This window comes from Piliocolobus tephrosceles, chromosome 4 (genome assembly GCF_002776525.5).
Source record: "Piliocolobus tephrosceles isolate RC106 chromosome 4, ASM277652v3, whole genome shotgun sequence".
NCBI classification, from domain to species: Eukaryota; Metazoa; Chordata; class Mammalia; order Primates; family Cercopithecidae; genus Piliocolobus; species Piliocolobus tephrosceles.
In genome coordinates, this window is record NC_045437.1 from 79,908,873 (window position 1) to 79,925,055 (window position 16,183).

The 16,183-nt window shown below is 34.1% G+C and overlaps 1 protein-coding gene across 7 annotated transcripts in view; it reads left to right on the top strand.

The window, feature by feature from the left end:
* Nucleotides 1–16,183, top strand: part of XRCC4 (X-ray repair cross complementing 4) — a 321,280-nt gene that overhangs the window by 105,284 nt on the left and 199,813 nt on the right. For all 7 annotated transcript variants that reach the window (XM_023214996.1, XM_026454266.1, XM_026454267.1 and 4 more), the window contains exon 4: nt 14,514–14,680. In XM_023214996.1, coding sequence (XP_023070764.1) covers nt 14,514–14,680 — 167 coding nt within the window. The remainder of the gene's footprint in view (nt 1–14,513; nt 14,681–16,183) is intronic.

Genomic DNA, 16,183 nt, shown 5'->3' on the forward strand with positions numbered 1-16,183 from the left:
GCAGATGTTTATATTGATCTAAATTGAAAGGGATTATGGTTGAGGATGTTGTTAAGAGTGTGTGGTTGGAGAAGGATTTCATGGAATCTGGATTATATAGAGAAGCTCTGCAGGCAGAAATGGACTTCAGAAAACAGATGATCATAGTATAGGAGGGAGTATTGTAATAGAAGTCAGAGATAAGAGCAATATGAGGGTAAAAGGTTATAGTCAGAGTGGGGAACACTGGAATTAAGATTTGGAGGAAATCCAAATATATGAAATGACAAGACTGAGCTAGAACTATGCTCATTAAAACATTTCAGCGGCTCAAATTTTCAAATGATTGCTCAAAAGTAGGCCCCAAACTCTATATCTACAGGGAGTTATCAAGTGTCTTTCTCCACTTTGAGAGAACCCCAAAACTGTTCCTGCTAATTTCACATGTGACTTTGACTTTATATTCTTGGTAACAATAAGAAAGAAGCTGTTGAATAGCATTTTTTATTATTGTACATTAGGTTGCTATAACGTGTTGGCCAAAAATAATTTTGCGTTTGGCATAATTAATGTTTAGAAGTTCTAGAAAATATTTGGTTGGACACAATTACCTTTTTCAGGAGGTCATTCTATTCTTGCCTGGAGTATCGATGAGCTATGTTACTAGACTATAAAAGAATACTTTTATATTTATTGTTGATGTTACTCCATCAACAGTGAATGTTCTGTAGCCATAGCAAATAACCTAAAAGTAGAACTAGTTTACCTTATCTCAAACAATATTTTTGTTTTAATTTTTATCTTATCAAAGTTATATATGCATGATAATTTAAAAAGTCAAATAGTTTCTACAAACCTTATAATAAAAAATTGGCAGTCCTGTACCCACCCCTCCCTGCCCCTGATTTTACTTTAAACTTTCTTTTTTTTTTTTTTTTTTTTTTACGAATTCTGTTTATCTCTAAGTTTCTAAATAACTGCCTTGTTCCATTTCCTTGTTTTTTTCAATTTTAGATATTATCTATTATCTTTTTATTATGGAAGATGAGTAATTTTCTTAATTTATTATGACCTCCAACAAACCTTCTCAGTCTTCCCTTAATTTCCAATGTAGTTATGGCTTAATTTTTTATATTTTAATTACAGTAATATTGAGTATTTTATTGTGATTCTTTAAATATTATCAACATTAGTGATATATAGAGAACATTTCCTTTCTTGAAAAAGAAAGGTTTCTAGAGTTTTTAAAAAGTAAATATCGGTTTTTTGTATATTTTGTATATCAATCTAAATTATATCCAAATTCTCTTGACAGATGTATTAGTCTTTTCTCGGTACTTAGACATGGTATAAAATGCTTCAGTTCCTTTTTTTATGTGTGTGATTCATTTATTGTGGAATTCTCTGTCCTTGTGACTTTGGAGTGATATGTCTTTAAGCCATCTGCATGCCTGTTTTCTGAGCTCTCCTTTCACTGTCTATATTAGACAAGGTTCATTCAGGAAACTAAACCAGAGTAGGTACTTCAACAAAGATTTAATATAGGGAATTACCAGGAGAACTGAAATAGCCAAAAGGGAACACAGGTAAGCCAGAGATTAATGATTACAAGAAGAGGCTACCACACCAAAGCAGTGGGAACAAAAGAGGAAAAACTGGCATTACCAGAACAAATGAGCTTACAGGAGATGTCTGGTAGAGCTCAAACTTAGACCTTTGAATAAGGGAGTGCTGCCTGGCTGTTGGTGCTTAGTCAGAAATACAGCAAAAGTGCCTGTAGTGCCAGGGTATGGACTGCTGAAGAGGGGTTGCTGCCTATCGATATCTTTGAAGTTTGCAATATGGCAATTCTAGGAGAGCCAAAACAAGTAGGAAGTTGAAGCAAAATGCCATTGTTGAAGCAATGCTGATAGATATATGTTAAAATAAAAACAACTCCCTTCCCCCAAACAGGAAGAAAACCTCTTGTTTTCTCATCCTTCTTTCTCATCTCCTCTAGTGTATCCTGTTGCCAGAATAGAAGGGAAAACCAGGTGACATTAATGAGCAGAGTGTAGAATAGTTGCTGTGGACTGAGAGATAACCAGCACAACCCACAGCTACTCAGCACATTTGATACCCTCCTGTCCATATTTAAACTTCCATGCGAAACAGCAATAACAATTTCCTGCTTCTGCTTAACAGGATCCAACTGTTTTTTCTTCAAATGAAGATGCTCTCATGCTCACTCACATAAATAAATATACAGTATCCAACTCTTGCTGTATTAATTTATCTTCTAACTCAGGAAACATGCTTCCAAAAACCAAACATCTAAATATTGTGTAACTTAAAGCCTAATTTATTAAGTTAACCATCACCAAAAATCTTTATATAAAGTAATACAGGGAAAAGGAAGGAGGACGGAAGAAATTAGGTAATCTATACAAATCCCTTCACCATTGTTTTGAAGATTCTGTTTTTCTTTCTTTTGTACTGAATTCCAATATTTTTTGACCCAATGTTGCAGTGTTTGAATGTTTGTGTCTCTCCAAATTTATATGTTGAAGTTGAAGTCTTAATGTGATGATATTAAGAGGTGTGGCTCTTGGGAGGTGATTCGGTACTGAGGACCAGGTCCTCATGAATGGGATTAGTGCTCTTATAAAAGAGGCCTGAGTGAAGCTGTTGGCCCTTTGTTTCTCCTGTCACGTGTGGTTGCAGCAAGAAGGTGCCCTCTGTGAGGAACAAGCCCCCTCCAGATGCCAAATGTTCTAGCGCCTTGATCTTAAACTTCCTAGCTCCTAGAACCGTGAGCAGTGAGTTCTGTTGTTTGTAAAAACCCAGTCTAACGTATTTAGTTATCAGAGCCCGAATAGACTAAGACACATCTCTTCCCTTTTCTTTGTTTATTTTGTCACACTAATGGAACATATTCTCAAATAGCTTCTTATCTGAATATGTATTTATCATTTTAAAGGCATTAATTCATTGACTTCTGGTATCTAGCACTGTTACAAAAGTCCAGCACCATTCTAATTCATTATCATTTATCCGTAACCTGTTTTATTGTTCTGAAAGCTTTTGGAATCCTCTTTTTTTCCCCAGTCTTCCGAAAATTAATGATGCTATATCTTGATATGAATCTCCTTTTAATCTGGTGTGCTAGGTTCTTAGTGGACCTAAGTTTAAATATTTTTTAATTTATACATTTTTTTCTTTTATATCTTTTAAAATTCTGTCTCCTCTAACTCTACGGTGTCAATTTTAAGCTTCCTGTAATGATCCCATCTTAGATTTTGTCTCCTATTTTTCATTTATTTGTGTGTGCGTGTGCGTGTGTGTGTGTGGCACATAAAGCCTGTAAGTGTGGTTTCTACCTAAGCTCTAGTGCTCATTATGTGGACTACAGCATGTCCTCTCAGGAAAAGTCATGTAAGCATGGATCCAGTCCTACTTGAGTGTCCTCCGGTTTCTGTCTGCTTTTGGTGGTTTTCCAGTCCCTTGAAATAGTGTTTTTGCTGTTGATTTTTGTTTGTTTGTTTTGTTTGGTACAGAGTTTATAATTGTTATCTTTACAAGAGTTAGTGTAATACAACTTACTTTGCCATTACCTTAACTGGAACTACCTCATTGTTAACTTTTCATTACTTTTTTTTTGGCAAGAAAATTCAATTAAATGCATGGTTACCATCCGTCATACTCCCCAGCTTCTCCCAGTCTCATTAAAAAGATGTTAAAAAGATGCTAACAGATACTAACTACCTTATGGACAATTTTCTTATTAAAAAACACCTTGAAGACTTTAAATTGTTTTTTAGACGAATAATTTGTTTTTATCTTGTCTCTAGGTATATAAGATTACATAGCAAAGTAAATATTACAAGTTTTTCATGTGAATATTTTGAATTGAAATGTATTTTTAGAAATTTGGCATTAAATCATAAGTAAAGTTTAAAAAAATTTTTAATAAATATTTTTGAATGAAAACATTTGGCAGAATTTTTAATCCATTGTTTAGAAAGACAATTATTAAGGTTTGAAAAATTTCTTAGAAATAATAAACCAAACATAAAATTAACATACTAAAATTTGATACTTTAATTAGGAATTTTAAAATACTTGTTATTTTTATGATTTTTAAAAGATCACTGGTTTTGAGTTTATTCATTTATGATTAAATAATAGTGGCCTTATAGTTAACACAGTAAGTTTTTATGAAAATTTTTGTTTCAAATTTTTAATGTCAGTGTAATAATGCCTTTTAACCAGTCATGCTATTTCATCAAATAAGTTTAGTTCAGTGATTTGCATGGCGGGAGGGGTGGTGGAGATTGGCTTAAATATCTGACATTTTTAAATGAGAAGGAACTAGGATTTTATAATCAGGAAAAAAAATTTTACGGTTTTAATTTAATTTTTCTGGAGAACGTTATGAGAGACCTGACTAGTTGTTACTAAACAAGGAAAATTGGTTTACATTCAGAAAAAAATTACTCATAATATTTTACACTGTGTTCAATTAAGTTATAGTTTCTGAGTATCCCATAGCATGATATTTTATCATATTATAACTTTTGGCCAATATTTGCTTACTCACTGTTTCTATGAGCAACAGAATCTACGCAACAGCAAACAATGATCCCAGCCCCAGTTAGATTTTTCTCTTTCATAGACACTCTGGAATGCTACTGTGTTAAAGTAATCAACCATTTTAAAAAGACAAATCAAATTTAAACTGACTCGAGAGTGTAGTTTTTTCGACCCTTAGATGTTATTTTTGTTGTAGTTTATTTGCAAAATCCTTCACCGACCATCTTTAGATATTGTTCACAAGTCTCCTATTGATAAATCATTAGTTTGAATACAAAGTTTAGAGTTGTTTATTCAGGATCCCACTACAAATCGAGGTCAATACTGGGATTCTAACATAGAGATTGCTAAGGTTCCCATATACTGTAATTGTTTTGATATGAACAAGGGCTAAAAAAGAGTAATAAAAGACTGAGTAGGCACTTGCATTTATATTTCGATTTACAGATTATTTAATAGTGTTATCAGCTATAGTACAGGAAGTCTGATTCAAAAGTAAACAATGGAAAACATAACCAAAGGACATGAATATGGGCATCTTGATTAGATGAAAAAATATGATGGTCCTAAATGGGGGAAATTCAGTATTACTTTGTAATTCATTTTGGAAAGAAAGTAACTACTTTCACAATAATTTGAAAATTAGTGTACTTCCAAACCACATGCCCAGCATTTAAAAAAAAAAACAAAAAACAAAACAAAACACTTTACTAAGGTATGATTGACATACAAAAAAACTGTATGTATTTTTACATATATATATATATAACTTAATGAGTTTGTTCATAAGTATACACGTGTAAACCAGCATTTTTCTTTAAGTTGCTGTATTTTGTTTATTTTGGTTTGAATTTGTCTGAAGTTCATAGTCAGAATTTCATGGGACGTTCTTAGTAAAACTAGATGATGAATGTTTGAAAAAAAGAATTATGAGATGGAGCTTATAGTTCTTAATAATAAAACAGTATAAAGCTATAATAATTAAAAGTGCATGTTATTGGTAAATGGATAGAAATTAATGAGACTGAATAGCAAGCTCAAGAACATACTTAAATATACATAAATACTTAATTTCTAATAATGGTATTTCATATGAGTAAGGAGAGAATAGATTGCTAAATAACTGGTGAAGAAATAATGGTTAGATATTTAGAGAGAAAAATTTAAAAATGAAAATATAAGTGAATAATCACTTTCTTTGATAGGCAAAGACCTTAAGAGGAAACTATTTTAGACTTGACTACTTTAAATATATATGCTCCACAAGTAATATTGCCAAACCAAAAAAATACTTGCAACATGTATGACAAAGTATTAATTCACTTCATTGACAATTTCTGAACTCTTAGTTTGAGCATAGAGCTTATGCTTGGAGTGGGGAAAGGAAACAATAAACATTTACAAATTAGATAATTTCAGATAATCACAACTTTTATGAAGATTTATAAAATATTGTTTCTCAATACTTGTACTATTGGCATTTCTTTTCAGGACTGTTGGGAAAATTCTAGAATGATTATCTCCTACTTAAAGAAGCCAAGGAAAAATCTCTAGAAAAGTAATATTGAGCAGAGAATTGAATAAAGGAGAAAGTCATGTGAATTTTGGGGAGAACATTCTTGGAAGGATCTGCAAAGACCCTCTATTAGTGTTTTGTTAAAGGTGAAACAAAGTAGCACACACTTAGTGGTTTCCTTGTCCCATCCAGCTCCTTGAGGCTTTCAGCATTCCTGAACTTGTGACTACATCACTCCCAATTTCTGCTTTGTTATCACATCACCTTCTTACTGTGATCTCTTTCTTTTCTAAGGACCCTTGTGATTACATTGGACCCACCTGGCTAATTCATGATACTCTCTTTCCCTATCTCAAGATCTTTAAGCTAATCACATCCCTAAAGTCCTTTTTGCCACATAAGGTAATATTCACAAGTTCTGGAGATTACAACAACACAGACATGGGGAAGGGAGACTACTATTCAGCTTCCCACAGACCCTGATTCGGTGTGTTCCTTTTCAATTGCTACAGTAGCAAATTACCACAAACTTAGTGCCTCAAAACAACATAAATTTACCAAACATAACATAAATATATATTTTACTTCTGTGGGATAAAAGTTCAATATAGGTCTCACCTAGCAAAACTCACAAAGTGTCAGTAAAACTGCGTTCCTTTCTGGAGGCTCTACAGGAGAACCCATTGCCTTGTCTTTCCCTGTTTCTGGAAACCACATACATTTTTGGCTCATGGCCCACTTCTTCCATTTTTAATGGTAGCAATTTTATATCTCTCTGTGTGTATCTTCACCACTTGTCCCTCTGACTGCAGCCAGGAACATTTCTCTAATTTTAAGTATTTACGTGAATACATTGGGTTCACCCAGAAAATAACGAAGGATAATCTCTCATCCAAAGATTATAACCTTAATCACATCTACAGAGTCCCACTTTGCTGTGGAAGGTAACATCCCAAGTTTCAAGAATTAGGTTGTAGATATTTTTGGGGGAACGTCATTCTGTCTACCACATTCAGGAGTATTTTGACCTATTCAAGCATAGAAAGAAGGCAAGTGGCTGGGGCACAGCAAAGGCAGGGAGAATGGTAAGAGATGAGATTGGCACAATAGTCACAGGCCAGACTACTGTCCATTGGAGAGTATTTCAAGAGAGAATAGGATGTCATAAATTCAAGAAATAGATCAACATTAATCTACAGAAGTTTCTGGGATGATAAAAACAATGAGATGGTAGATTCTGTATCTATATGTTTTTGGATGTATCTGTACTGCCCAGTACAGCAACCACTACCTGTATGTGGCTGTTGAACACTAAAATGTGACTTGTGTGACTGAGAAACTTTCTTTTCAATTTAATTAAATTTAAATTTAAATAGTCGCGTGTGACTAGTGACTACTGTATTGAACAGGACAGATAATAGATACATTTTTGGAGAAGTTTTGCTATGACAGGAGCAGAAAAATGGACAATGGCAACTAGAGGGATATGGGATTAAGGATGTTTTTTGTTTTGTTTAGATTGGTAAAATTAAAGCATATTTATATTTATTATTGAATAACACATTATGACAAATGTAGCAGCTTAAAACCATATACATTTATTAATCTCACTGTTTCTGTGGGTCAGGAGTCCAGGTATGGCATTGCTAGGACTCATCTAAAAGCTGCAGTTAAGGTGTTGTTCAGGGGCTGTGGTCTTATCTCAAGGTGAAGGGTCTGCCTTCACGCTCAGTAGGGTACAGGTACAGTTGAGTTCCTTGTAGCCTGTTGGAATGAGGGCCTCAGTTTCTTGCTGGCTATGATGGTTAATTTTATATGTCAGCTTGGCAGGGCCATGGTACCCAGATATGTAATCAGGCATTCTGAGTGTTTTTGTGAGGGTGTTTTTGGATGAAATTAATATTCAAGCCAATGGATTTTAAGTAAAGAGAATTACCCTCTGTGTTAGTACATTCTTGTGTCACTATAAAGAAGTTCATGAGAATAGGTGCTTTATAAAGAAAAGAGGCTTAATTGGCTCATGGTTCTACAGGCTGTACAGGAAGCATGGTGCCAGTGTTTGTTCCTGCGGAGGGCCTCAGGAAGCTTCCAATCATGGCAGAAGATGATGGAGAACTGGCACGTCACATGGCAAGAGTGGGGGCAAGAGAGAGAGAAGGGGGAGGTCTCAAATCCCTTTAAAAAAGCAGATCTCACTTGAACTGAGTGAGAGGAGGCCCCACCTAGAGATACAGATTTGGCAGTTTTCAGCTTATTTTTAATAATGGAAGCTGTGAATGTGAATAACTCTATCAACCTCTGTAGAGTTAAATAAGAAGAGGGTCAAGGAATTGTTCCAGGAAACAATACTGTTTTACTTCTGAGTAGATGATAGAGAAACATACTGAAAAGATGTGATGAGATCTGGAAGAGTGTCAGGGAATCCAAGATTCTGTATAGAAGGAATACAAATCTATATTTCTTCATCAGCACCTAATACCAAAAATAAAGTAGCAGGCAAATAATAGGCATCCCCTGCCCTCTCCCTCTGACCAATCGGTTATTATAGGGAAAGCTTTCTAGCTGGTTGAGTCCATATACAATAAAATGTTTCATTTTTAATTCTAACAAGGAATTAGGCCAGGATATGTACCCTAAATGTAACTATATTGTCCATGAACCAAAAGACTCATCACCTCTATTTAAGACAGTAATAGCGTGAATATTTATAGCCCTTCAATGTAAAGTAACTTCTGAGATTTCTGTACTATGTAGACTTTTGTGGAGTTTTTTTCTTTTTTTGCTCTCAAGAACTCTCTGATTCCCACTATGACTTTTGCAATTATTAAGACCTAAATAAGAATTCTTAGATGACACACTTGAAATATTAAATCATATAACCTAACCGTAAAATGCTTATAATTTGTATAGCACAATAATTACAATGTGGCATACTTTTTACCCCTAGATTATTGCATTTTAATTTTAAGAACCTGTAAGATCCAAAATACATGGAGTATTGCTTGAGTGTATGATCAGCCTGAGATGTTTTAGCATTTTTTATGAGTTCTAAGAAATTTGGGCAATAATATGTTGTAGCTGGAAAGATGAGATTAGTAGTTTTACAAATACAGTTTTCTTATCTTTTTAGAAGGAGTCCTTATCAGTATCCTTTTCTCAGTTCCAGTTACCTTTTAAGATCAGTGTGAGCAGTTGCCAACTGAGATATGTTACTGTCCCTTTTAGGAGGTGCATTTGTGATGTTCTTTATTTAAATCTAAAAGAAACATTTCAGGCCGGTCTCAGTGGCTCACATCTCTAATCTCAGCACTTTGGGAGGCCAAGGCAGGCATATCACTTTAGGTCAGGAGTTCGAGACCAGCCTGGCCAAATGGTGAAACTCTGTCTCTACTAAAAATAACAAAAGTAGTCAGGAATGGTGGCAGGCGCCTGTAATCCCAGCTACTCAGAATGCTGAGGCAGGAGAATCACTTGGACACAGGAGGCAGAGCTTGCAGTGAGCCAAGATAATGCCAGTGCACTCCAGCCTGGGTGACAGAGTGCAAATCTGTCAAAATAGGATAGGATAGGATAGGATAGGATAGGATAGGATAGGATAGGATAGGATAGGATAGGATGGAAATTTCAGAAAGTCACTAAACTGAAGAGTTCAGGATATAAAGCCTTAGGACACATGTGGTTGATTCAAAACTATAACAAAAAGTTGATCAACTGTAGTCGATGATGAGCATAACTAGGTCAAGGTAATACAATTCAGTCACCTTTTTAAAAACATATCTTGATTAATTTCCTATATTACTAGAATTTTACAACTATCACAACTATATATATCCAACTGTGTATGTATCTATGATAGACAATATTCTGAATTATAAACTGAAATGGACAGACTACTATTTTTAGTATACACATATCTAGATACAGCTAAGCTTTTCTCTGATGTGAATAAATTTAAAAGCACTCACTGCAACAAAATGAGATTCTATCTGGTCATTATTCGCCTAGTAATAACATCAAGATACCTTTATTTTTCATTTTCCTTTAGTTCTACATCTTGGTTCCCAGGATAGTAATGAAGATTAATTCTGCAAGTTTATTTAGTCTACTTTGATAGTATATTGAAACTGAAACCCTTTAGTGGATATATTTTAAACAGGATATCAAATCTCACCCTGATAATCTCCTGTCCTAAGAAACACTTAGAATGGCCACAAATAGCGCTCTAGGAATTAATGTTACTCATAGTATTTATTTTGTGTGCTTTACTGATACTGTATATTCTTTTATTTGTGTGGTCATTTAAAAGAACCTGAAAACTGAGTATATAATTATACATTCTTTAAAAAACATGTTTTAATTCTTTTCAAATCTATATATTATGATAGTATTAAGTGCTAGTAAGCAATTAACTGCCCTTTTTATTTAAATTATACTAATCAATAAATAACCCTGTCATGTCTTTAAACAGCTGTCATGTTTATAAATAATATCAATAAATAACCCTGTCCTGTCTCTATTTCTTAATTTGGACAGAATCACTGCCCAAATCCCTTACCTATCCCGTTATAGTTATAGTTTCTTAATGAGGATTATTCCAATAAATAAATAATCAAAATTTTATCCAACACTTAGTATGGGCCAGAGCTTTGAAAGATACTTTGGAGGCTATGGAAGAAATAGAAAAGAGGGTCCCACATCTCAAAAAGCTTCAAATCTAAAGGGAAAGACTACATTTCTGAAACAACCAAAGAAAAATATAAACAGGATACAACTGAGTAATACATTGTATGAGACTGAAATATTAAGACTAGAGAGGCCAATGTAGACTGATATGGTTTGGCTGTGTCTCCATCCAAATCTCATCTTGAATGGTAACTCCCACATTTCCCACGTGTCATGGGAGGAACCCGGTGAGAGGTGATTGAATTACAGGGGCAGGTCTTTCCTGCACTGTTCTTGTGATAGTGAATGAGTTTCACAAGATCTGATGGTTTTAAAAACAGGAGTGGCTGGGCGCAGTGGCCCACGCCTGTAATCTCAGCACTTTGGGAGGCCGAGGTGGGCAGATGACGAGGTCAGGAGTTCGAGACCAGCCTGACCAACATAGTGAAACCCCATCTCTACTAAAAATACAAAAATTAGCCAGGTGTAGTGATCCACCCCTGTAATGCCAGCTACTCAGGAGGCAGAGTCAGGAGAATCACTTGAACCCAGGAGGCAGAGGTTGCAGTGAGCCGAGATCGTGCCACTGCACTCTAGCCTAGGCAACAGAGTGAAACGCTGTCTCAAAAAACCCAAAAAAACAAAAAACAGAAGTTTCCCTGCATAAGCTCTTTTTTTGCCTGCTGTCATCCATGTAAGACGTGACTTGCTCCTCCTTGCCTTCCACCATGATTTTGAGGCCTCCCCAGCCTCACTCATGTAAGTGCATGTGGAACTGTAAGTACATTAAACCTCTTTTTCTTCCCAGTCTCAGGTATGTCTTTATCAGAAGTGTTTAGAAAACCGACTAATACATAGGCTAACTTAGTTAAAAAGAACTTGGCCTCGGCTTGAGGTGATGATAAGGGATTTAATCTTGGACTTGAAGAGTTGACAGAAAGATATCCAGAATAAGCAAACCCCTGGCTAAAGAAAATGTATAAGTTTTCTGAAATTGATAATTTTTAATGCGGATTAAATTTAAAAAGCTAAAGTATTTATTCCATCATTTAGAATGATAACCATTAAGAGTCAACTAGTGAAACCTACTATGATCATACATATATATATATATATATTTTGAGATAGAATCTCATGCTGTCGCCAGCCTGGAGTGCAGTGGCGTGATCTCGGCTCACTGCAACCTCTGCCTCTGGCTTCAAGCAATTCTCTTTCCTCAGCCTCCTGAGTAGCTGGGACTATAGACGCACGCCACCACACCCAGCTAACTTTTTTTGTATTTTAGTGGAGACGGGGTTTCACGGTGTTGCCCAGGCTGGTCTCGAACTCTTAATTAATCTCAGGCAAAAATCCACCCACCTTGGCCTCCCAAAGTGCTAGGATTACAAGCTTGAGCCACCACACCTGGCCGATTATCAGTATTTTAAAAGTTAATTGCTCTTAACTTCTTTACATAGAGAAATGCAGACATAGCTTAAACTCTTAGATTATAGATTGACTGAGGTTCTTAACACAGATCTGTATACTTTGAATTATTAACAAATTGAGAACTAACTACAAAAAACTCTTAATTTCTAACAGAAGAGACATGCTCTCAAAATGTCTTTAATATGTGGTTTCTGACTCTGCGGTACCATTTGAAGTCATGGTTTTATACTGTAGATTATTTTGAAGTGACAGAACTAATAACTAAAGAACAGCGGTGACAGTAACCTTATATGTCAAACTAGAAACTGGAGTGAAAAATTTAAAAATTGACACAACAATACAATGTAGCTTTTGTGCTAATTTGCTGGCGTTAACATGATACTTAAATTGCTGCTTTTGTTTTGGGACAGAATAAAGGTGGACTGGATGTAGAGGTAGAACACATAAATATTTTATACTTCTCAACTCATTAAGCCTGATATGAGGCCCTTTTTGAAGTCTAGTGCATCTAGGCGTGTGGCCCCTTGCATCTGTAATAATGTGCACAGGCTAGAACAGCAGCAGTGAAGGTGAAAGAGTGCTTCCTGCTCCTGGCTATGAACCATGTGTATATAAGCTAAATGCTCATACTTTTGAGAATTTAAAAAAATTAATCTGAGTATTTCAAGTAAAATCATTTTCTTTCATTAAATTTCTAGATACTTTTAGTTTATTTTTATTGTGTAGAATAACAGATGTCTTTATCTATTGAAGGACTAGAAACTGGTGACAATAATTAGAAATTAGATATAATAAAAATAGTTGTATACTTTTAAGAAGAAATGACATTTCATGTTTATTTTACACTGAGTAGCTGCAAAAAGATCTAATAGGGTTTTGGAAGTTTTCATCAGTATATTTGTGTGATATTTTGAAAGAAGTTGTTATTAGTGATTTAAAATTAGTCCTTTCTGTCTTTGTCATCTGAGATAGAAGTGTAGAGGGTGGACTTGTGTTTATCTCTTCATTTATATTTTACTGATTATTTTATTTCAGGTTCAAACTGTGGGATGAATTCTTTATCTTTTTGGCATTTTGAAACTTTTCAAGTGTTAAGAAAACTTTTTCTTTCTAAAAATGTCCACTTCTCTCCAACCTACCTGACAATTGTTATAATGAAAGAATACAAAACCACTTTGTGGGTTTGTGTTTTGATAGTGTAACCTATTGTCTAAAATAAAGTAAACTTATTTTTTTCTCCTGCTTTGTATCAACTCAAAATGTTAATATTCCGTAGGTGACATTTTTTCCTTTGTTGTTGTTGTTGTTGTTTTTGAGACTGAGTCTTGCTGTGTCGCCCAGGCTAGAGTTCAGTGGCACGATCTCAGTTCAAGTGATCCTCTTATGTCAGCCTCCTGAGTAGCTGGGCTTATAGGCGTGCACCACCATGCCTGGCTAATTTTTGTATTTTTAGTAGAGAGGGGATTTCACCATGTTGGCCAGGCGGGTTTCAAACTCCTGACCTGAGGTGATCCACCCACCTTGGCCTCCTAAAGTGTTGGGATTACAGGCATGAGCCACTACGGCTGGCCAGGTGACATAACAGATAATTTGTTATCTGTTATAATAATTTTAATTTTCACGATAATTATAATCATTATTACTAATCATTGTGCTTCAACATCCTTATCAGTCAAATGGGGGAATACCTGTGTTCCCTTCAGAATTCCACAAGTGTAACTAAAACTATTATTTTATTTTAAAGTGTACCCTAGTAGAGGAATTAAGGTATTTTTACGATTCTTACCTTTATGCAGAAGTACTAAAGCTTGACACTTAACTTTATTATTGGCAATTTATGGTAATACATTATTGTCTTTAGATAAAAGAGTTATTACTGTGTGGCTACGGGTTTCCTAAAACTCTGCCTTTCTCTTAGCTATAACAAAATTTTGAGCTTTCTTCAATAAAAGGTCAGTTATTCCATTTTAGCATTTGTGTGAATAAAATTAGAGTTTAAAATTCTCATATATAATTCCTTTTCTTATTCTGAGCAGAGAGACTTAAAATTAGGCTTTAGCAAATAGATGGTAGTATGTTTATACAGTATTTATGTTGCTTTCTTTTCTGCTAGGAGATGGGAGAGTGACTTAACCGCTTACAAAAATTCCTGGGCTATATGTTGATTTATATGATAAAGTAAGAAACTTTAGGTAGTAGCTCAATTTTTTTGCTCACTGTTTGTATATCTGGTAAATGCATTGTATTTAAATCTTTCTACACTTTTTTCTTCTCAGAAGAAATTGTGTATGTTTAAAAGAAGGCTGTTCAATCTTGATATTTTCCTCAAATTAAACATGTTTTTGTTTTATTTTAGTTCAGACTTGGTTCCTTCAACCTAGAGAAAGTTGAAAACCCAGCTGAAGTGATTAGAGAACTTATTTGTTATTGCTTGGACACCATCGCAGAAAATCAAGCCAAAAATGAGCACCTGCAGAAAGAAAATGAAAGGCTTCTGAGAGATTGGAATGATGTTCAAGGACGGTGTGTACACAGTTTGCTTGTGGTATAAAAATCTGGAGCCCTCTTTATATTGTTATAGCTTTAAGTTCATGATTTGTAAATTTCCAACGTATGTAGATTAGCATATATTTCATACAAAATTTGTCATTAAGTTTAGCTTAACTGAATATGATTAAACCAAATTATTAGCCACTATTGTATATTATAGAAGTACATTAACACTTTTATGTCATTAGTATGTGGTGGCACCAGCAAACTTATAAACAATAAGGAACAATTGGGCATTGAAGATCAATACTCATTAATACTAATAAATAAGTAGTAAATATTTCTAAAGATTAATTCAGCTCCAATTATAGGATTAATAATGAATTAAAAAGAGACAGGAAATAAAATAAACATAATTGATTTCTTATTTGGAATTAGTGAGTGGCACCTATTTCTTATGATAGTGTTTTGGCTCCTAATAGAGTCTTATTTCTCCTGATTTATTGAAAATTCATACTATAAGCATTTTTAAAGGATGAGCTGATTGTGGCCACTGGACAAGGCATTTGGAAGCCTTTTATTTTTCTGGCTTTGCCTCTTTTTAAATGAGGTAGAAAAACGTAATTTTTTTTTAAATTATGAACTTTCTCAACTAAGTGTAATCTAGGCTGGCCCAATGTGTAACCTTTATTATTCTATTATGCATAAGATGTTTGAAGGAAATAAAATGCATGTTATGAACATTTATATCCTCACTGAGTCATATATAATATATATATGTGTGTGTATGCACACACATATAGTGTATATATGTATGTGTATGCACACACATATATATAGTGAGAAAGAAAATGATGTCTGAAATAATTATGTGGAATATATATATATAATAATGATAATAATTATTAGTACATCCAGTAGATTTTTTAAATCTTTTGCTTAAACAAATAACGCTAAAGCATGGAAACAGTTATCCAATATATTTAGGGTATTTTTAGTGCAATCATTGTGATTGCTGTATATGGACATTAGTGAGTATATGTGGAAGTATATGAAAAATGGTGAAGGTTTTACCACTGTCAATATATGTATGTGAAAATGAGGCTGACTAAAAGTGATTATTTTTCTGTACATTCAATTATATTTATTAACTAATGCAAAACATGTAAAATTAAGTTCCTAACACCTAGTGTTATTTGGCTTTCATGTATTGTATTAAGAAAGTGGTTTTGTTCTATCTTAGATCTAAATTAATTTCTATCTCCAATTATTTATATATATTATATATAAATAATACAAAAATGAGACCAAATCCCAACTGTGTATTAGGAAACCATGCAGAAAAAGTTAATATTTCTCTTTACTGCTTATTCATGAATAAAGATGAATTCAATGTCATAGTATGAATAAGTATCAGGTATCTACTACAAAGCATTTCTGGGACCTATATCTGTAGCTTGGGTGTATTTTCTATTTAATATGTGAAATAAATCAAATTAAAGGAGATGAGCTATGGTCGTGATAAGCCATTATATT